The sequence below is a fragment of the Aegilops tauschii genome, chromosome 6 (assembly GCF_002575655.3).
Source record: "Aegilops tauschii subsp. strangulata cultivar AL8/78 chromosome 6, Aet v6.0, whole genome shotgun sequence".
NCBI lineage: Eukaryota > Viridiplantae > Streptophyta > Magnoliopsida > Poales > Poaceae > Aegilops > Aegilops tauschii.
Window position 1 is genome coordinate 17,016,693 of NC_053040.3, and position 23,403 is coordinate 17,040,095.

The 23,403-nt window shown below is 43.9% G+C and overlaps 2 protein-coding genes across 3 annotated transcripts; both read right to left on the minus strand.

Annotated features, from left to right (window-relative positions):
- Positions 1–1,640: 1,640 nt before the first annotated feature.
- On the minus strand, positions 1,641–15,224 carry LOC109735390 (2'-deoxymugineic-acid 2'-dioxygenase). 2 transcript variants are annotated; one of them, XR_006664915.2, is made up of 3 exons: positions 14,897–15,224; positions 13,901–14,796; positions 1,641–1,724 (listed from the first exon to the last, which is right to left on the minus strand). XR_006664915.2 is itself a non-coding variant. In XM_020294600.4 (2 exons), the coding sequence occupies exons 1-2, from the start codon at positions 15,110–15,112 to the stop codon at positions 13,972–13,974; spliced, it is 1,041 nt and encodes a 346-aa protein (XP_020150189.1). In that variant the 5' UTR covers positions 15,113–15,222; the 3' UTR covers positions 13,813–13,971. The 2 variants fall into 2 exon arrangements, 1 of the variants encoding a protein (XP_020150189.1); XM_020294600.4 differs by lacking the exon at positions 1,641–1,724 and having other exon boundaries at positions 13,813–14,796; positions 14,897–15,222.
- Positions 15,225–18,677: 3,453 nt separating this feature from the next.
- LOC109735391 (2-hydroxyisoflavanone dehydratase) lies at positions 18,678–20,068 on the minus strand. The gene has a single exon (XM_020294601.4). It carries the CDS (start codon positions 19,812–19,814, stop codon positions 18,837–18,839), a length of 978 nt encoding a protein of 325 aa, XP_020150190.1. The 5' UTR covers positions 19,815–20,068; the 3' UTR covers positions 18,678–18,836.
- Positions 20,069–23,403: the final 3,335 nt, after the last annotated feature.

Genomic DNA, 23,403 nt, shown 5'->3' on the forward strand with positions numbered 1-23,403 from the left:
CTGCCGCCACCTGAGAAGCAACAGCGGCCGTTTGGGCTGCCTTGGCCGCCCGGTCGCAGATTGCGGCCGCGCTCATGCACCTTGTTAGCACGCGCATGGCGGCTGCGGCCGCGCTCTCGCCGGAGTGAGCCACCGAAGTTGCCCTCATGACGCGGGTTCACGTGCCCATCTTTCACCGACGCTGATTGAACAGTGAAATAATATTTGAGGAGCGAGCTAGTGTGCTTGAGACGCCGGCTATAGACTATAGCCGACGCAATCTGCGACGGCTGAGAAAGAGCGACCTTTGCAAGGAGTAATCCTTGACTAGTGATTTTGGCGTCATATAGGAGTGGAATCCAATTTCGTGAGGAGTCGCTGGTTTGCTAACCCTATATGACCCTCTCTGCGCAAAAATGTCAAGAGCATGCACACACGAACCGTTCCGTCCCTAGTAGTGGGCCAGTCCATTTAACTTCAGGGAGCGAGCCAGTTTTGTTTCCTTTACCAGTTTTCTAGTTCTTTTTTTGTTTTCCTGTATTCTTCTTCCTTTCCTGTTAATTTTCCTTTTTTCCTTCTTTGTGTCTTTTTGATTTTTTTTCCTTTTTTGTTCCTTTATAAAAAATTTACTTTTCAAGATATACTTTTCCTTTTCAAAAAATGTTTAATTTTTGATTTTTCTTTAAAAGTTCAAAAAAAGGATTGTTTTTAAAATTTCGTTCTTAAATACAAAAAATTGTCACATTCTAAAATTTGTTGGGATTATAAAATTACAGTGTCTTTCAAATATTGTTCACCAAGTAAAAAACTATTTTAGTTTCCAAAAATTGTTTGAAAATTCATAAAATATTCACGAATTTTAAAACATGTTCATGGTTTCAAAATTTGTTCACAAATTCAACTTTTTTCAACAAACATTCAAGGTAAATAAATTCATAAATTCGAAAAATGTATTCAGGGATTTTGAAAAATGTTCGTGGTTTCAAAAGTTGCTCATAAGTAGAAAAAATGTTTATGTCTCTAAATATTCAGGTTTTTTTGAAAAAAACGTGTTTTAAATTTTTGTTCATAATGTCAAAAAATATTTCTTTTTCAATTTTTTGTTGAATAATGCAAGATCATTTCTATACATTTGAAGTTTGACATGCAATATCTTATATTTTAACTGAAAAAACAAATATCCATTGCCCGTGGCAACGTATGTGCATTCTACTAGTACGCATAACATCCTTGTTTACACAAAGGAAAGATCGGATCACATCAGAACCCGCTACCCTCATCACTCTAGAGGCCCAAAATATGGTTCACACCTGGGACACCTGAATGTTTCTTTCTTGATGCCGGGTATGGCCATCACTGGAAACGAAATATCCGATGGTGCCAACCTCGAGACCCAAAAAAATCTGGGTAACTATGAGCCAAAGAATTCATCAGCATTATCGAGTGCATTCCCAAAGTTGAAGGCACCATTGCAAGACACTCCATACAATTTGCCATTTCCCTTTGTTTTATTTGGTCTTTTGAAGAAAAAAAAAAGATGATGAAAGCTTTATTGATTTTTAGCACCATCTCTACGTACGCAACCATGCACAGGTCCACATTTCTTTTCCTCGAAAGGGAGGATTACCCTTGGATTCTTCATGGATTGATGCACATAACCATAGACAAAAGCACATACGAAAGTTCATTAATTTGTGGCATGGCATCAAGAAGATGCAACCACACGAGAGTTCAACGCTTAGGAGCTCTGTTTATTGGGAGCGCCTAGAACTCAGCTGAATGAGATATAGTTTGGTCTCATTCGGATGACATCAGGATGACATCATCATGTATTGATACTGGTATTGTACCTCCGTGATCGATAGGTTTTTTTTGAGGCACCGTGATCGATAGCTTATGCCTCGATAGGCGGCTGGTTTTCTTTCCAGGTGCGGTCGTTAATATGGGCCATTAGTGGGCTGAACTGTGTGTCGAGGCTTGTCCGTGTCTCTCTTTTATTTTTATTTTTTGTGTGTGTATGTGTATTCAATCCATTTGGAACAAAAAATAGGCCTACAACCATCTATGAATTGGATGAGCATATTACTAGTCCATTGCCACACGATTTTCCTATTTTTCTTGTAACTATGTACTTAGCCAGTATATTAAGCGCGCACTGCACCCAGTTTTTCTTAAAAAATATATTAAAAAGTTAGAAAATCATTTTTTTTGCACTGAACGCTTGTTGTAATTCCGGTGTGAGTGTTGTCTCGACATACAGTGGATACTAACCTGACAATGGAAAAAAATTGGCTTGCAAGTCTACTTGTGTGTGGGGTGTTGTGGATGGGGCGTCACGCTAAATTTTTCCTTTCTGTCTGTCAATTACTCGGGCTGCACAACGTCGCAACAAAAGGGCTGGCCACAAGCTGACGACTTTCATGCTCGGTCAACAATCACATGAAAATTTGCATGTGTGTGTCACTAACAAAAGAGGAAACTTTGAAAAATTACAGCTTCCTCCTGGATTGCAAATTAAAAATAGTTTTGCCTGATATATTGTGTTCATTAAGCCGAGGCATTTATAGTTGTTTTTTCACTCAAGGCAACAAAATATATAGTAAAGAAACAAATGTAAACAAAAAAATGATATAAGAAGAAAAGTTAGTTGCACGAGTAATGTTTGCTGGGCGACTATATCAAAATAAATTATTGTGTATGATCCACGATGATACAACTATAAGCGTTCAATGGTGTGAAACTAGGATCAAATATATATATATATATATATATATATATATATATATATATATATATATATATATATATATATATATATATATATACATATATATATTCAAAAACATTATGTGTTTTCATGCGGGAAATACCAAAGATGGTTTGTGCATTCCGAGAAATAAAACACAAAAGGGGGCCAAAATGAAAAGTGCTTGTATGCACCCACCGTCAAGGGAAATGATAGAAACCACACCTATGTGATGCTAAGATAAAACCGTCGATAACCACCGACAACCCTCTCCCAACTCGGTTGCGGGCGCTTCATACCTCTTGCAGTTGCGCCTGAGTATGATGAGTTGCAGTTGTACGACTGAGTATGATGAGTACGGGCGTTTTCTCAAGGGTTCCCCAGTTGCATGTGCCCGGTTTTTGTGAACTCTTGTCAACAAACACACACCCCTCTAGTTTCGAGTCGATGGGCAACTTGCAATTGGGGACCCTCAACAAACACACACACACATACACCCTAGTTGCGAGTCGATGGGCAACTTGCAACTGGGGGTCCTCAACAAACACACACCCCCCTAGTTGTGAGTCGATGCTTGACATGCAACTGGGGACCCCTTGAGAAAAAGACACACACACACACACACCCCTCTAGTGCAAGCCGGTTACCAACATGCAATTGGGGACCGTCAACACACACACACACACATCCCCTAGTTGCGAGTTGATGGTCAACTTGCAATTGGGGGTCCTCAACAAACACACACACCCCCTAGTTGTGAGTCGATGCTTGACATGCAACTGGGGATCCCTTGAGAAATACACACACACACACACACACACACACACACCATAGTTGCGAGTTGATGGTCAACTTGCAATTGGGGGTTCTCAACAAACACACACCTGCTAGTTGCGAGTTTGATGGTCAACATGCAACTGGGGACCCTTGACAAAAAGACATACACACACCTCTAGTTGTGAGTCGGTTATCAACATGCAACTAGTGACCCTCTACACACACACACACATAGACAGACACGCCTCCTTAGTTACGAGTCGATGAGCGGGGTGCAACTGGGGGCCACAACAAAACACACACACACACACACATCCTTAGTTGCGAGTCGATGAGCGGGTTGCAACTGGGGGCCACAACAAAAGACACACACAAGACCCCTAGTTGGGAGTTGATGGTCAACTTGCAACTAGGGGACACGAATAAAACACACACACACACACAACACCCCCTAATTGCGAGTCGATGGGCAACTTGCAACTGGGGGTCCTCAATAGACACACAACCCCCTAGTTGCGAGTTGATGGTCAACTAGCAACTGGGGGCCATGAATAAAACACACACACACACACACACACACACGCATGCACACACACACCCCCTAGTTGCGAGTCGATGGGCAACTTGCAATTGGGGATCCACAACAAACACACATCCCCTACTTGCGAGTTGATGCTTGACATGCAACTAGGGACCCCTTGACAAATAGAAAAACACACGACACTCCTAGTTGGGGACCCTCCACACACACACACACGCACACACACACACGCACACATCTCCCTAGTTGCGAGTCGATGGTCAACTTGCAACTGGGGGTTCTCAACAAACACACACACACACCTAGTTGCGAGTGGATGGTTGACATTCAACTAGCGACACTTTAATAAAAGAAGCACACACACCCCAGTTGCGAGTCGATTATCGACATGCAACTAGGGATCCTAGTTGGACCCTAGTTGTGAGTCGATGCTTGACATGCAACTGGGGACCCTAGTTGCGAGTCGATGCTTGACATGCAACTAGGGACCCCTTGACAAAAAGACACACACACACACCTCTAGTTGCAAGTCGGTTATCGACATGTAATTGGGGACCCTCCACACACACACACACACATCTCCCCCTAGTTGCGAGTCGATGGTCAACTTGCAACTGGGGGCCACGAATAAAACACACACACACACACACACACATCCCCTAGTTGCGAGTCGATGGGCAACTTGCAACTAGGGGTCCTCAACAAACACACACACACCCTAGTTACAAGTCGGTGGTTGAGATGCAACTGGGGGCCCCTTGACAAAAAGACACACACACATGCACGCACTTCTAGTTGCGAGTCGATTATTGACATGCAGCTGGGGACCACGACAAAACATACACACACACACACACATGTACCCCCTAGTTGCGAGTCGATGGTCAACTTGCAACTGGGGGTTCTCCACAAATACACACACGCACACACCTAGTTGCGAGTCAATGGTTGACATTCAACTAGGGACACTTTCATAAAAATAACACACACACACCCCCCAGTTGCGAGTCAATTATCGACATGCAACTTGGGCCCTAGTTGCGAGTCGATGCTTGACATGCAACTAGGGACCCCTTGACAAATAGACAAACACACACAACACTCCTAGTTGCAAGTCGGTTACCGACATGCAATTGGGGACCCTCGACACACACACACACAACACACATCCCCGTAGTTGCGAGTTGATGGTCAACTTGCAGCTGGGGGCCACGAATAGGACCCAACAAGAGTACAGGCACACAACTAGGGGGGTACAGGTGCAACTACAAACAACCCCCACCCCCCCTAAAAAAACCACCCACGGCCGACACCCCCCCCGACAACCTCCCCCAACCCTGGCTGCCATTGCTTTATCCCCTTGAAGTTGCACTTGAGTAGGACGACTTGCAGTTGTAGTTAAGTTGTGGCGGTTGCAACTACAAACAACCCCCCCCCCCCTAAAAAAAGGCCCAACGTTGATAACCTCCGACAACCCTCCACAACCCTAGTTGTGGTCGCTTTATACCCCTTGCAGTTGCGGTTGAGTAGGACTAGTTATAGTGGTTGCAACTACAAACATGTAGGGTAACGCAGCAGAAAACAAAAAAATTCCGACCTACGCACCAGCCCAGGACCACTATGGAGACTGCATACATGGTTTGATCTTTTTCGTTACCGACTCGTAGCGCAGCGGGAAGTAGAGTCGATGACGATCGGCGGTGCAGATCCCCGCAGCTAGGATTTACAACCTCCCAACCGCGAGGATGTATAACCTCATCTGCTCCTCAGACAGCCCTCCGGGAGGCGGTCGAACAGCCCCCCGGACGGTGTCGCGGACAGCCCTTCGGGAGGACCTTCGAAACTCGAACGGTCACTCGGACAGCCCTTCGGGAGGACCTTCGAAACTTGGACGGTCACACGGACAGCCCTTCGGGAGGCACTCACGAACTAAGACCGAAACTACGATCTCTCTACAGAGTTGCACACATACGGTGTCATCTATCTGGCAGGGCTTCGCCGTCCAGAACTAGTTCCTGCCGGAACCTAGACAGCCTTACGGCTCTAAGAAACTCTTTTCGTGGGAGGGAGAGAAGAAGCCAGATAATGCATGGCATGTGTATGAGAGCAAGGGATGAGTGTGGAGGGCTGCCCCTCCACCTCTATTTATAGGAAATCCCAAGGGGGTAGGGTAGTTTCACAAAAAACCCAAAATGCACATGAATGAAGTCCTTCCACAAGGACCTAGGAGTGAAACGAAGGAACAAGAGGGTCCCCAAGGGGGGATACCCCATGTGGCCGGCCACACCCCCATGAGGGGCCCAAAAAATGGCTCCTATCCATCCATGTCATCCCCAAGATCTTTTGGAGCAAAGCCCCAAAAGGTGGCTTTCCATAAAGTAACCATAAAGCTAATTTTCACTATTCACGACAACATTTTTCAGCGTCTGATCGAACTGAAAATATTTATGTGGGCTAAGAACATTTCCAGTACCCACTAAAATGATTTTCAACGCGTTCCGAAACAATTCCGGTTTTAGTGATTTTCATCTGCGAAACGCATCTGAAGTGGCTCCGGCAGCTCCGGAACATTTCCGGTTTTTATCTCAGAAAATTCCAAAAAGCTTCCAGAATGATTCTGGCATCCTCCAAGAATTATCAGGCATGTGCCGAAACCAATTTGACTTAATGGTGTATCCCGAAACAACTTTTCGGTATCATCGAAACTTATCCGATGACCTCTCTCTACGGTACGATTCCGCTGTCCGAAACTTTTCGGTGTCCGAAACTTTTTCGGTGATTTTCTCTTAGACTCCCTGTCTAGTATTCAGCAGATAGATGACCCTTAAGCGTGTGACCCTATAGGTTCGGTGAAGTATAGACATGACCCGGAACCCCTTCCGATCAATGATCAACATCGGAGCCGTGGACACCCATATTGACCCCTATACCCACACGAATAAATATTCGAGTGAACCTCCAGTTGCCGTGTGCTATTCCTGTTGCTTCACGATATGTTACAAATACCTGAGGTGAGACATGTTGGCATTCCCGTGGATCAACAACTTGTCCACTATGCTAGTTACCTCGTTACCGGTATTGTTCTCTTTTCTCGTTATCGTATTCCGGCATCCCCGTGATCAAATCACAAAGTGTCTGGCCAGACGATGATGGATACCGTAACACCGAGAGGGCCCAGAGATATCTCTCCATCGTCGGAGGAGCAAATCCCAATCTTGAGCTATCAAGTTACTTGACACACTTTTCCATGAACCCGTAAGCCGTCGTAATAGCCACCCATTTACGGATGACGTTTAACAAACCCCAAAGTTCATGAAGCAAGCATGAAGAAACTCGATACTCTCATGGTCTAAGGAATCATGCAAACGTTAACCATCTCTGTGTTATGTACCAATAAACTTGTGACGAATGAATCTCATAGCATAACATCAATCCGGGTCGATTCACCACAAATGTTCTCTTAACATTGTGCCCTCAAAGTTGCTGGCATAGACATGCCCATGACCAGGAAAACAGAATCATCATGCAACACTTGAGCTAGTCTTAGAGGCCAGACTAGGAATACTTCTTACCGTTTATTATTCCACACGTGCATATGAGTCTTCCTCCGAGCCTCGTGGATATTGCAGACTCGAGAATCATTGCAGTTATAGCATGGAACATAAACATAATTATGAACTCGGAGATAAATAATATCATTTATTATTGCCTCTAGGGCATATCTCCTACAAAACACCCCCCCCACCTGCACCCCTAAATAATAAACACCCTTCCAGAAATAATAATAATGAAAGCAAAATTTTAACTATAAAATTAATTGGTTGAACATTAGAAAATTTATGCCACGGCTCTTTTTGATTACACATAATTTGACAACTCATGCAGTTACACACAGAGGACAAGCCGTATGAGTAATAGTAAAACTATAAAACCAAATAGAAAATAATTAAAAAGTCGGACCCTTTCGTATCACCACTCCCTCTTTCTCTCGGATAGAAGAAAACATAAGAATATGAAAGAGCGAAAAAACATTGTATTGAGAAAAAACGGCCTAGACAACAAAAATCAGCGGCAAAATGGGAAAGGGGTTCTGCACCTTTGAAGTGTCAAGTTCTTGTACAAAAAAAATTATAAAACAAATTTCCTGTAAAAAACAATTACACAAATTATACATGGTCAAACAAAACAAACACATGCAAAAAACATTGTCAATTAACACATACAAAACATTGCATTGAGAAAAAATTATACATGGTCAAACAAAACATTGCGTTGAGAAAAAACAACATGGACGCAACAAAAAGCCAATTATGCAACATTAATTTACTTATTACAAAAACACTATTGTCTGAAAATAAAACTTATTGCAAACATTAGTCTATATTTTTAGGGACAAAACATTGGTCTGCTTTTTTTTTAGACTACAATGGTCTGCTACAATGGATGAAATTTCCACAAGTGACAAACCATCCCAACAGTCAATGAAAAGGCTCGTAAAAACACAGCTTGGCCCGGCAAAAAGAAAAAAGAAAACGGCCGAAAAGGGCCCATACGAGCGACAAGGTAACCCACAGCTAGCAACCCTTACAAACCTACGACAAGTTCACCTCTTTTTCTTTTTTGACAAGCGCTAATTGTCAGCGAAAATAGCTGCGACATAAAAAGAGATAATGGGCCGCTAGCCCAACAACTCACGGTCCGCGCCGTGTCGCTACGAAGCTCACCACATCGACAAAAAACAAATCACAGCGTGATTAGATCTGACGGCAGACAAAGTGAATGAGACCAAACAATTTCTCAGCTGAATGAGTTTTAGCAAAACCGCTGTTGGGAGCGCCTGGAACTCAGTTGAATGAGATATAGTTTGGTCTCATTCGGATGACATCAGGATGACATCATCATGTATTGATACTGGTATTGTACCTCCGTGATCGATAGGTTTTTTTTAGGCACCGTGATCGATAGCTTATGCCTCGATAGGCGGCTGGTTTTCTTTCCAGGTGCGGTCGTTATGGGCCATTAGTGGGCTGAACTGTGTGTCCAGGCTTGTCCGTGTCTCTCTTTTATTTTTATTTTTTGTGTGTGTATGTGTATTCAATCCATTTGGAACAAAAAATAGGCCTACAACCATCTATGAATTGGATGAGCATATTATTAGTCCATTGCCACACGATTTTCCTATTTTTCTTGTAACTATGTACTTAGCCAGTATATTAAGCGCGCACTGCACCCAGTTTTTCTTAAAAAATATATTAAAAAGTTAGAAAATCATTTTTTTTGCACTGAACGCTTGTTGTAATTCCGGCGTGAGTGTTGTCTTGACATACAGTGGATACTAACCTGACAATGGAAAAAAATTGGCTTGCAAGTCTACTTGTGTGTGGGGTGTTGTGGATGGGGCGTCACGCTAAATTTTTCCTTTCTGTCTGTCAATTACTCGGGCTGCACAACGTCGCGACAAAAAGGGCTGGCCACAAGCTGACGACTTTCATGCTCGGTCAACAATCACATGAAGATTTGCATGTGTGTGTCACTAACAAAAGAGGAAACTTTGAAAAATTACAGCTTCCTCCTGGATTGCAAATTAAAAATAGTTTTGCCTGATATATTGTGTTCATTAAGCCGAGGCATTTATAGTTGTTTTTTCACTCAAGGCAACAAAATATATAGTAAAGAAACAAATGTAAACAAAAAATGATATAAGAAGAAAAGTTAGTTGCACGAGTAATGTTTGCTGGCGACTATATCAAAATAAATTATTGTGTATGATCCACGATGATACAACTATAAGCGTTCAATGGTGTGAAACTAGGATCAAATATATATATATATATATATATATATATATATATATATATATATATATATATATATATATATATATATATTTATATATATTTATATATATACATATATATATATATTCAAAAACATTATGTGTTTTCATGCGGGAAATACCAGAGATGGTTTGTGCATTCCGAGAAATAAAACACAAAAAGGGGCCAAAATGAAAAGTGCTTGTATGCACCCACCGTCAAGGGAAATGATAGAAACCACACCTATGTGATGCTAAGATAAAACCGTCGATAACCACCGACAACCCTCTCCCAACTCAGTTGCGGGCGCTTCATACCTCTTGCAGTTGCGCCTGAGTATGATGAGTTGCAGTTGTACGACTGAGTATGATGAGTACAGGCGTTTTCTCAAGGGTTCCCCAGTTGCATGTGCCCGGTTTTTGTGAACTCTTGTCAACAAACACACACCCCTCTAGTTTCGAGTCGATGGGCAACTTGCAATTGGGGACCCTCAACAAACACACACACACACATACACCCCTAGTTGCGAGTCGATGGGCAACTTGCAACTGGGGGTCCTCAACAAACACACACCCCCCTAGTTGTGAGTCGATGCTTGACATGCAACTGGGGACCCCTTGAGAAAAAGACACACACACACACACACCCCTCTAGTGCAAGCCGGTTACCAACATGCAATTGGGGACTGTCAACACACACACACACACACACATCCCCTAGTTGCGAGTTGATGGTCAACTTGCAATTGGGGGTCCTCAACAAACACACACACCCCCTAGTTGTGAGTCGATGCTTGACATGCAACTGGGGATCCCTTGAGAAATACACACACACACACACACACACACACACACACCATAGTTGCGAGTTGATGGTCAACTTGCAATTGGGGGTTCTCAACAAACACACACCTGCTAGTTGCGAGTTTGATGGTCAACATGCAACTGGGGACCCTTGACAAAAAGACATACACACACCTCTAGTTGTGAGTCGGTTATCAACATGCAACTAGTGACCCTCTACACACACACACACACACACACACATAGACAGACACACATCCTTAGTTGCGAGTCGATGAGCGGGGTGCAACTGGGGGCCACAACAAAACACACACACACACACATCCTTAGTTGCGAGTCGATGAGCGGGTTGCAACTGGGGGCCACAACAAAAGACACACACAAGACCCCTAGTTGCGAGTTGATGGTCAACTTGCAACTAGGGGACACGAATAAAACACACACACACACACACACACACAACACCCCCTAATTGCGAGTCGATGGGCAACTTGCAACTGGGGGTCCTCAATAGACACACAACCCCCTAGTTGCGAGTTGATGGTCAACTTGCAACTAGGGGCCATGAATAAAACACACACACACACACACACACACGCATGCACACACACACAACCCTAGTTGCGAGTCGATGGGCAACTTGCAATTGGGGATCCACAACAAACACACATCCCCTACTTGCGTGTTGATGCTTGACATGCAACTAGGGACCCCTTGACAAATAGAAAAACACACGACACTCCTAGTTGGGGACCCTCCACACACACACACGCACACACACACACACACATCTCCCTAGTTGCGAGTCGATGGTCAACTTGCAACTGGGGGTTCTCAACAAACACACACACACCTAGTTGCGAGTGGATGGTTGACATTCAACTGGCGACACTTTAATAAAAGAAGCACACACACCCCAGTTGCGAGTCGATTATCGACATGCAACTAGGGATCCTAGTTGGACCCTAGTTGTGAGTCGATGCTTGACATGCAACTGGGGACCCTAGTTGCGAGTCGATGCTTGACATGCAACTAGGGACCCCTTGACAAAAAGACACACACACACACCTCTAGTTGCAAGTCGGTTATCGACATGTAATTGGGGACCCTCCACACACACACACACACACACACATCTCCCCCTAGTTGCGAGTCGATGGTCAACTTGCAACTGGGGGCCACGAATAAAACACACACACACACACACACACACACGCACACATCCCCTAGTTGCGAGTCGATGGGCAACTTGCAACTAGGGGTCCTCAACAAACACACACACACCCTAGTTACAAGTCGGCGGTTGAGATGCAACTGGGGGCCCCTTGACAAAAAGACACACACACATGCACGCACTTCTAGTTGCGAGTCGATTATTGACATGCAGCTAGGGACCACGACAAAACATACACACACACACACACACACACACATGTACCCCCTAGTTGCGAGTCGATGGTCAACTTGCAACTGGGGGTTCTCCACAATACACACACGCACACACCTAGTTGCGAGTCAATGGTTGACATTCAACTAGGGACACTTTCATAAAAATAACACACACACACACCCCAGTTGCGAGTCAATTATCGACATGCAACTTGGGCCCTAGTTGCGAGTCGATGTTTGACATGCAACTAGGGACCCCTTGACAAATAGACAAACACACACAACACTCCTAGTTGCAAGTCGGTTACCGACATGCAATTGGGGACCCTCGACACACACACACACACACAGCACACATCCCCGTAGTTGCGAGTTGATGGTCAACTTGCAGCTGGGGGCCACGAATAGGACCCAACAAGAGTACGGGCACACAACTAGGGGGGTACAGGTGCAACTACAAACAACCCCCACCCCCCCTAGAAAACCCACCCACGGCCGACACCCCCGCACCCCCCCCCCGACAACCTCCCCCAACCCTGGCTGCCATTGCTTTATCCCCTTGAAGTTGCACTTGAGTAGGACGACTTGCAGTTGTAGTTAAGTTGTGGCGGTTGCAACTACAAACACCCCCCCCCCCCTAAAAAAAGGCCCAACGTTGATAACCTCCGACAACCCTCCACAACCCTAGTTGTGGTCGCTTTATACCCCTTGCAGTTGCGGTTGAGTAGGACTAGTTATAGTGGTTGCAACTACAAACACCCCCCCCCCCCCACCTGCACCCCTAAATAATAAACACCCTTCCAGAAATAATAATAATGAAAGCAAAATTTTAACTATAAAATTAATTGGTTGAACATTAGAAAATTTATGCCACGGCTCTTTTTGATTACACATAATTTGACAACTCGTGCAGTTACACACAGAGGACAAGCCGTATGAGTAATAGTAAAACTATAAAAACAAATAGAAAATAATTAAAAAGTCGGACCCTTTCGTATCACCACTCCCTCTTTCTCTCGAATAGAAGAAAACATAAGAATATGAAAGAGCGAAAAAACATTGTATTGAGAAAAAACGGCCTAGACAACAAAAATCAGCGGCAAAATGGGAAAGGGGTTCTGCACCTTTGAAGTGTCAAGTTCTTGTACAAAAAAAATTTAAAACAAATTTCCTGTAAAAAACAATTACACAAATTATACATGGTCAAACAAAACAAACACATGCAAAAAACATTGTCAATTAACACATACAAAACATTGCATTGAGAAAAAATTATACATGGTCAAACAAAACATTGCGTTGAGAAAAAACAACATGGACGCAACAAAAAGCCAATTATGCAACATTAATTTACTTATTACAAAAACACTATTGTCTGAAAATAAAACTTATTGCAAACATTAGTCTATATTTTTAGGGACAAAACATTGGTCTGCTTTTTTTTTAGACTACAATGGTCTGCTACAATGGAGGAAATTGCCACAAGTGACAAACCATCCCAACAGTCAATGAAAAGGCTCGTAAAAACACAGCTTGGCCCGGCAAAAAGAAAAAAGAAAACGGCCGAAAAGGGCCCATACGAGCGACAAGGTAACCCACAGCTAGCAACCCTTACAAACCTACGACAAGTTCACCTCTTTTTCTTTTTTGACAAGCGCTAATTGTCAGCGAAAATAACTGCGACATAAAAAGAGATAATGGGCCGCTAGCCCAACAACTCACGGTCCGCGCCGTGTCGCTACGAAGCTCACCACATCGACAAAAAACAAATCACAGCGTGATTAGATCTGACGGCAGACAAAGTGAATGAGACCAAACAATTTCTCAGCTGAATGAGTTTTAGCAAAACCGCTGTTTATTTGGTACATCAAGCTGCTAGGAAGAAAGTCTGGGCATAGATGTAGATCCATCAGCATCGATCTAGTGTTGTTGGATCCTGAAGTACTCCAGCACGTCCTCCCTGCTAGCAGCGGCGGTGTCGTACGCCGCCATGAACTCCCTGAACACAAACTCCCTGAACTTGGGCGGATTCGCCTCGCTCACCATCTCCGGCGCCGGGCCGATAAGGCAGTCCATCTTGGGCATGATGAGCGTCGCCACGGACATCCTCGCCACGGCGGAGTTGGTGAGGGCGCGGTGCTCCACGCTCGCCAGCACGCCGTTGGTGACGATCTCCATCTGGTGCCCGAAGTTGATGATGAAGGCGCCCGGGACCGGGCGGACGAGCAGCCACCGCCCGCGGTACCTCGCCTGGAGCCCGGCGACGTCGCCCTGGGAGAGCACGGTGAGGAGGTGGCGGTCGCAGTGCGGGAGCAGGCCCAGCGTGACGCTCGGGTCCGGGCACGGCGGGTAGTAGTTGACGTTCATCTGGGTGTCGCCGCCGCTGAGGTCGCCCGCAAAGAAGCCGCCGTCGAGGCCGAGCCCCTCGGCGATGAGCAGCAGCAGCGTCTGCGCCAGCTCGTGCACCTGTTCGGAGAACTCGGCGAGGGAGGTCCGGAAGCTCTCCGGCCTGGCCGGCCAGTGGCCGACGAGCTCGTCGGAGACCGGGTGGCAACGCAGCTTGAGGTAGTCACGCCAGTAGCGGGTCTGGTTCCGGTCGTAGGAGGTGCTGGAGGCGACGCGGAAGGGCTTGCTCTGGTCGTCGGAGCAGTAGGGCAGCTTCTCCTCCGCCGGCATCGCGAAGAACTCCGCCGACGCCTCCCGGAACGCCCGCACCACGTCCTCCGCCACGCCATGGTTCACCACCTGCAAGCAATCACGTTCACGCACGCATGACCGAAAACATGTCAAGATTGATCAGAAGTACACAACATACGTACGAATATAAGTTGTAGCGTATGTATACCTGGAAGAAGCCGAACTCCTTGCCGGCCTTGACGATCTCCTCGGCCACGAGGCGGCGGCGGCCGGCGTCGGAGAGGGTGGCACGCTTGAGGTCGACGACGGGGAGCGCCACGTCGGAGCTGGGCGCGTCGTCGAGCAGGGCGGCGCGCTTCTCCGGCGGGAAGACGTACTTGTCCGGCACAGAGGCGTGCGCCGGGCGGTTGGACAGCAGCTCCATACCTGACCCCGATCGATCGATGGATCAATGCGGCTGGCTTATCTCTTCTCAGCCAGGAGACACGGCCGTATGGATCTGTTTTATATCTAATCTATCCTACCCAGTGGAGTGGAGAGCTTGGCTACGTATACTAACATGGCCGTGGATGGACGACGGACGATCGATGTTCACGAGGCAGCGTTGCGTACGTAGCAAATTGGACTGATTCACTCTTGTGTGCTTGGGTAGAAGACAATGGGAGCATGCACGTAGACAAGCGGTGCATCCGAGAGGTTCCTTGTGGAATCGGGGATCTACGTGTGGGCCGGCTGTTGGATCGTACCCAAGATCCAAGCGTGCAATCACACATCGTCGGGACTTGGGCTATGTTGGATCCTATCATTACCAACCGTTAACCCCTACCTGTCCGGATATATCCAAAATGAATGAATGCGGTACGATTTTTGCGTCCGGAAATCTCTATCTCTACCTCTCTATCTCTACCCAATAATAAAGCACGGATCGCTTTTTACCACCGTACTTTCGTCCCTTTTTCATCCATCCACCCATATTTTTCTTTTAAATGTTTTGCTATCCGAGGTGGTATTAATAATTACATAAAAAAGTTCCTTTGTTTCCTTCAGTGTATGTGAAAATTACTGGGCTTGGCGCTACGCTAGCTGGCTTCATGGGCCTTCAGCCCAGTTAGCTTCCCATGTGTCATGTCAGGTGCTACAAATTTTAAAAAATAACCAATCGGGCAACCTAGCTGTTGTGAAAGTTTTTGTTGTATTATATATATATATATATATATATATATATGTATATATATATATATATATGTATATATATATATATATGTATATATATATATATATGTATATATATATATATGTATATACATATATATAGAACCGCCAGTACTTTGCACGTGCCACATTCTAATAAATTAAAAAGATAATGCTATGAATTTTTGTAGCGGAATTAATGCAAAGCGTGGGTTGGAGTCTTCGCTCGACTGCGTGTGGCGTCCATCTTTCAGCTGTGCCTTCGCATGGGCCTCTTTTTTCATACGAGATGTTTTCGTGCCAAGTTTCTCGTATTCCACACATGTTTATCAAACAAGTTTGTTAACAGAATAAATAGTCCCACCTTGCTTCTTTACACCTAATTTCATCAATTTGTATGTGTTCGTGAGTATGAGAATTAACAAGCAGCCTACAAAGCAACTAACGAAGAGTGAGTTGTGGGTAGGAAAGAAATAAATATCCGGTTGGAAGAATAAATAAAAGGAATTGTAGATTGTGAGATGAAAATTCCTGGTGGCATAAATAGAGGAGATTGTTGGCCGCGGAATGAAAAATCCTAGTTGTCATAAATAAAGAGGGGATTGTGGACTTTCAAACGAAAAATCTCGGTAAAATCCTGGTGCCATAAATAAATGGGACTGTGGCGATTTGAAGAGATAACTCCAGAAGGCCAGAAGATAACGAATTGCTATTCACTTGAGAAAATCAAGATTAAATTGATGATGCTATCAAAGTAAAATGACTTTCTGAGCTAGACAATGGCTTTTTGAGCACTGATATAGAACCTATCTCAAACCTTTCCCATGTTTGTCATAATGATCTTTTCATTTTCCTTTGTATATTAAGCTAGAGAATATTATTCTGCATTATTTTCAACCGTTACTTTTTACCGGACTGTACATTGTTCCAGTGAACACATCAAAATAGCAGGTCCGCAGATCTAAAAGCTCATTGGTTTGGTGTTGGACGGATGGTGACGTACTTATGTTGCTTCCATTGTAGGTGTGATTTTTCTGTTACAAAGTGAGGTGAGTTGAGCTGATTGTTGCTACTTCTATTCGTGGTTATCAGTGTGTTCCTACGCCACCCCTGGCAAGGCTGCATCCTATTTGCTGCTCGGCCATGCCCACTCTCCGTGCTTCTTGCTCGTGCCAGCAGTGAAGACCCTATAAATACATGTCATTATATCATCCAAAAGCCAATGGCAGAAGGTGGAATCTTGCTTCTTACGGGAACATCTCCAAGTTCTTCTACGAGTATATCATAATCATTTGTAGATTGTTGAATTATTTTGATATCCTTTATTGGGGGAATTATGGGATCCTAACCTTACATTATCTAAACATTACTCGAAAGGCAGAAGCCGATCTTTATCGAATCATTACTCATAGGTGAGTGTGCCACAAGGTTCTCTTTGCAACCTTGATCTAACATTTTAGGCAGGATTACCACCTGAAGCGATTTACATCATTACAACTTACCAGGAGAAGTAAAAAGTGTTAAAAAAATAAAAAGTTGTATACAAATATTTTGTAAAGGTAGAATCACATTGTGATTGTTAAGGGAATTGTTTAATGCTTTATCTTTATTCTTAATTACTCCCAAGAGATGATCTCTTGAAAAGCTTCTATTCTTCTAATTATACAGACAAGCCAATCAGTCGTTGTTTTTGTATGTCACCGTGTAGAACAACAGTGTCATGTGATGTGACCCCCATACAACCTGGAATATGTTCGGATGGCCATTAAGTAACTTACGTGATAATTAACTCTTTGGCTTGAAAGTGTTGTAAATGTAGCCCCAATTCTATTGATTTGTTCAAGCAGCTAAACATCCCAAGGAATTTCTAGAGAATTAATATTGTTCAACTTTCAGGAAGTGGTGTCAAGCAACATGTTGCTTGATGAAGGACCAAGGCAGTTGAAGAGGAACATGAAGCGGTATGAAAATTCCTCTGGTGGCCGAGCATCTTGTCACAGTCTGTTTATATTGACCAGAAGAAAAATCACAGCGTAAAAACTTAAATCTTTTTCACAAGCCTTTGAGCAACATGTGATATCTATGGCCTGATGCCATGATATATATGGTTTTGTGCTAAAACCATTTTTAGATGTGAAGTTCAAACAAGGTCGAAGTGGTTTTATGAATAATTTTGAGGGCCGTCAAAATAAAGAGTTATCAGTAGTGCACCACAACAGTTACATTTTTTAATACCACACAAACTGTCAAACTTATTGTGTACACGCTGCAACGCACGAGCCCTTTTGCTATGTCTTGATAATGTTCCTAGTGACTCATTCGTCGTTATTTAAAACTTTGATTAGTCTGATGGTCCTTCTTTATAATGTTTGTGCAATCTATACGGATAGTTCCATGTGCATATGCAAAACTAAGAGGAGAGACTACGTCCTACTATCTACGTCAAGTGTTTGTTTGGGACAAGCCCAAATAGTTTTTCAATTTTTATTAAAAATAAGAAAATTACCAAAATTAACCTAATCATCGATGTTTATCTTAATTGAATATAAAAAATGATGCACAATGGCCCACGAAGCAGTTTTTCGTCCGGTGCAACACACAAGCATTTGTACTAGTTATTAAATAAATTAACTTAAATTAAGGTATAGAGCTGGTGTTCTCTAAAGAAACAATTAATCCTAGTCCGAGCAATATCGTGGAGTGAGTATGGTTTACACGATCGACACGGAGGAGACAGAGCAGGCTTTGTGCATTGCCCGGCTTTCCACCGCCGTAGAAAAGTATGATTCTTTGAAGAATGAAACAAAATGTGGGTCGTTGGATATTTAAAGAAGGGCATATCAAGGGCTGAGATTCACCGACCCGTCACAAACAGCACCCCTTTTTCAGTTTGTGTAAAGTATTATTGACCGGTAAAAAAAATCTATTATTGACCAGAAAAGTCGATCTTCTTTAGATCATTCGCCGGAGAGGAAGGCGACCACCCGGTCCATGAGGGCCGACGACTCGTCGCGCTCCGGCTGGAGGAGGAAGAACCCATGCTCCTCCCCCGGGGACTCCACCCACTCCGCCGTGCCAGGCCACCCGCTCCCCTTGACAGCCTGATAGTACGCGGCGGCCCTCGCCCGCGCGAAGTCCCTCTCGGCCGAGCAGACGAGCAGCCTCCGGCCAGCCAGCGCGCGCAACCTCGGCGCCGCAGGAGCCATCGGGTTCAGCCTCGGGTCGTCCACCCCTAGACCGTCGCCGTCCGGGCATATCAGGGCCCAGAGCTTCTCCATGTGATATCTCGTGTCCGCCGCCTCGCCGTCCACCGGCTCCTTCCCGCCAAACATGGGGTGCAGCAGGATCACCCGCTCCACCACCGCCCCCACGGGTAAACCGTTGTCATCATCAGCACTTCCGGCCATGATCGCCATGTTGTGGACGATGTTGGCGCCGCCGCTGTCGCCGGCCAGGAAGATGCGGCCGGCGTCGCCGTGCTCCGACAGCCACGGGTCGGCCCTCGACGCGGCCCAGCCGAGCGCCATCCAGGAGTCCTCGTAGGCCGCCGGGATCGGGTGCTCCGGCGCGAGGCGGTAGTCGACGGACACGGCCAGGACGCCGGCCCTTGAGACGACGGAGTTGAGGTAGCCGTGGTACATCTGGGAGGCGGCCGAGCCGAGGACCAGACCGCCGCCGTGGAAGTAGACGAGGATGGGCAGCCTCCTCCCGCGGTCGGGGCCGTCGGGGAGCGCGGGCAGGTAGAGGCGGGCGAAGACGCCGGTGGCGCCGTCGAGGACGACGTCCTTGGAGGTGACGCCGGTAGCCGCGTCGAAGCCGGGCTCGGTGGTGTCCGTGCCAAAGAAGCGCTCCACGCGGCCGTCCTCATGGACGCGGAACGCCGGCGAGTCGAACCGCATCTTGCTGGCTGCTGGAGCTGGATCCATCGCGCGCATGCAATGTGGGTCGTCAGACTGTGGTCGAGAGATGAGACACGGGCCCTAATTAATACTTCTCCGCCATTGATTAGCTCAAGGACTACTTGGAGTAGATGATGGTCTTCGCACGCTATCTTCCTCGTGATCGCCGCTGCCGAAGCTAGCTTCGATTCACCTGCTGACACGCCATCATCGTTGACCAGTCAAGTCAAAGTAGACGCCGGCCGTTGTTGTCCCTGCCCGATCGAGAGATCGACAAGAGTAAAAGGGACCGACGACTATTGCACGCGTATTCCACTAGCTTTTCGTTTGAGCCATGGATTTCCGTCTGACTTGTCTATTGTTGCTTTATCTTGGTGTCTCTTTGTGCTCGTACCAAACCTCAGATATCATATCATAGCCTTTCCACACTGCTACGCGCTGGTTTTACCGGAAGATGTGTCCTCTCAACCATAAATTCTTCCTCCACGGTAGCACCAGCCATCTAAATCTTATCTTACGTCTTAGGTAATCTTTTTTCTAATAATAATAAAGGAATTATTGCTTCTGGCCGTTCGTCATGGAAATTGACAACAATTACCCATCATGCCACCGGTAAGTGAAGAAAAAATGATTCATTTTATTTCAAAATCGCCACCGGTTTCTGTTCTTACAAACTGATACACTTCCATAACATGAGCACACAAGTGATGTGATGGCTAAGATCGCTGTGGTCCACACGGGAGACCAGGGATGGATCCCTGGATCTTCCCCTTTTTCTCCCGGCACACGGTAATGGGCCGGCCCATCGTCGTCGAGCCCCTTGTTTTCTAATTCATTTTTATTCTTTTTATATACTTTTTTATTTCTGTTTTTTAGTTTTCCATCTCTAAATGAAATTCGGGGTTTTCAAAAGTACCAAATTTCAAGACATTATGATTTTTCTAAAAAATGAAAAATCATAAACTCTTTGTGAATTCAAAAAACATTTGGAAAATCATAAAATGTTCATGATTTTAAAAATTTGTTGAAATATTATAGAAAATTCACGATTTCAAATAAATATCCATAAAATAAATAATGTTCATGATTTCTAAAAATTGATCCAATATTCAAAACATATTTGCGAATTTGAAAAGTGTCCATGAAATTTTAGAAAATGTTCATTAAAACAGATCCGTAAATAATGAACTAAACGAACAATCGCTTACGTAGAGGTTTTATTAGGGGATCTATAGAGGTCATTCTATGATTTTATTTAGTCTCTCGCGTTTGGTAAAAATAGATTTCAGTGTTTTGTACAGGGCCGAGCCCCAAGAAAAATTGACACAACTTTCTATGGGTTAGTTTCTGCTATATGAAAATGACTAAATGTCTGTTTTGCTTCATACACAGCTATGTTTATTCTGGTCCAACAATATTGGCTATGGTAAACACTGCTATGCAAGGTCAAGACAAGACACCTCATTCATCGGTCTAGCTCAGGCAGGGTCCATCAATGCAGTTTGCTCGGTCAAAATATATTTCGTTGTGGCGCCTAAAGAAATCAAGTCGCGATGAGACCATCATATTTTTAGTTTTTGAAATGACTTTTTAAAAGTCCCTTATCTCATCATGACATCACATACATAGTTTGCGAAATGACATTATAAGAGTCCCTTATCTCATCCTTGCATTTGATTTAAACATTTTTTTTGTATCTACCACACCTGCATAATCTTATAATTTTTCTCCCGTCGCAACGCACGGGCATATTTGCTAGTAATAATAAAGAGGCTATTGTTTTTGGCGGTACGTCATGAAAATTGTTCTTAAAGTTGCAAAATATTACCCACCAATACCACCTATAAGTGAGAAAAAATGTTTCACACAAAGAAATCCCCCGCCTGGGCCGACTCGTGCAGAGCAAACCTTCTATACTGCGCTCTGCATGCTGCGAGTAGATGTTGCGTGCTTGTTTGGGCGGGCCCATATCCAGATGAACTGTTTCTTAAATTTGGTTTTTATTTTTATTTCGTTTTCTTTTTTTCATCTTTATTTAATTTGGGACTTAGAAAAGTTTTGAAAATATAAAACAATGAGAATATTGAAATAACATGTTTAATAAAACATAAAATGTTTGTGGATTCAAGAAATGTTCGTGATTGTGTAAAAAAAAATGGTTGCCTATTCAAAATATGTTCGTAACTTTAAAAAAATCTGGGAAATCAAAAAATGTTCACCATTTTTAAAAAGTTAATGTATTAAAAATATTTATGAAATTGAACAAAATTTCGCCAATTGAAAAAATGTTCATGAATTGAAAAGTATTCTAAAAATTAAAAAACTGTTCGTGACATACAAAATAGTTTATTCATTCATAAAATATGCGGATTCAAAATGATCATACATTTCAAAAAATGTTCGTTAAATCAAAAAATTGTTTGTCAAAATTAAAATATTCCTTACTTTCAAAAATTGTTCCACCAATTTTGAAAAAATGTTCGTCGATTCTAGAAATGTTCACCGATTCAAGAAAATTGTTTAAAAATATGTTCACAATTAAAGAAAAATGTTTGGAAATAGCATAAAATGTTCATGAATTCAAAAAATGTTCTTGATTTTAGAAAATGTTCAAAAAATTTATAAAAGTGTTCACATATTTGAAAAATGTTCACAATTTCAAATATGTGCACGAGTTTAAAAAATGTTCATGATTTTTAAAACTGCTTATGATTTTATGAAATTTGGAGTCATAGTATATCTCGGTGATGCGGCAACATGTGGGCATGGCCATACCTATTAATAAAGGATGGAATGCTTCTGTTGGTTCACCGTAGTGCCATTTTTCCAAAAAAACTCTGTTTTATGTAAATTAACCCATGGTACATGTTTTTTTTTAGGAAAACCAATGGTACACGTTTAAGTCACAGCCAAACTGACCACATTCTTGCCTAGGACTGACCACATTCTTGTGACCTTTTTGACTTTGCACCCTCTTTCTTTCCTTTCTTACTACTCCAACCTTTATTAAACCATGCCTTGAATCTGCTCTTTTAGTCCTACCAGCCTTTCTTTTCGTCATGGGAGGACATATGGAAAATTCAATTTGCACTTCAGGGCACTAAGACTGATCTGAAGTGCTGGAATTGGTGTTGCATATGCAGCCTTGAATCTTACCACTAAGTAGTATTCATGCAAATATGGGTGCATGTTTATCTTTGGTTGGGAGGCAAAGAAAAGTATGGCATGGTCACATGGTTTTTCAGTGTGTTGCCACTCTAGGCAAGTGCAGTCTTGCAATTCAGTGTTAACAACATGCCTCCTTTGAGTCTTGGTATTTCTAACTTCAGCACCCCACAATGAAGAGTTTTCAACAGACAAATGTGTAAGATTTCTGCTCCTGTTGACCACCTATTGTACCACTGCAGGAAGCTTATCCCCTTGCAGACAATCACCAATCGTTCTTCTCAATTCCCACATTTGCATGATCATGATCCTGATTTGGTCAACCATGTCATGCACAGGCAAGTTCTAACTGATTTATCTTGTTGTTAAAACTTTCTGCCAAGTTGTTATTGATAAGATCACACTTGATGGCAGTGTTAAATCCTAACCTGTACCACAATAGAGAATGGTAGGTGTTCAA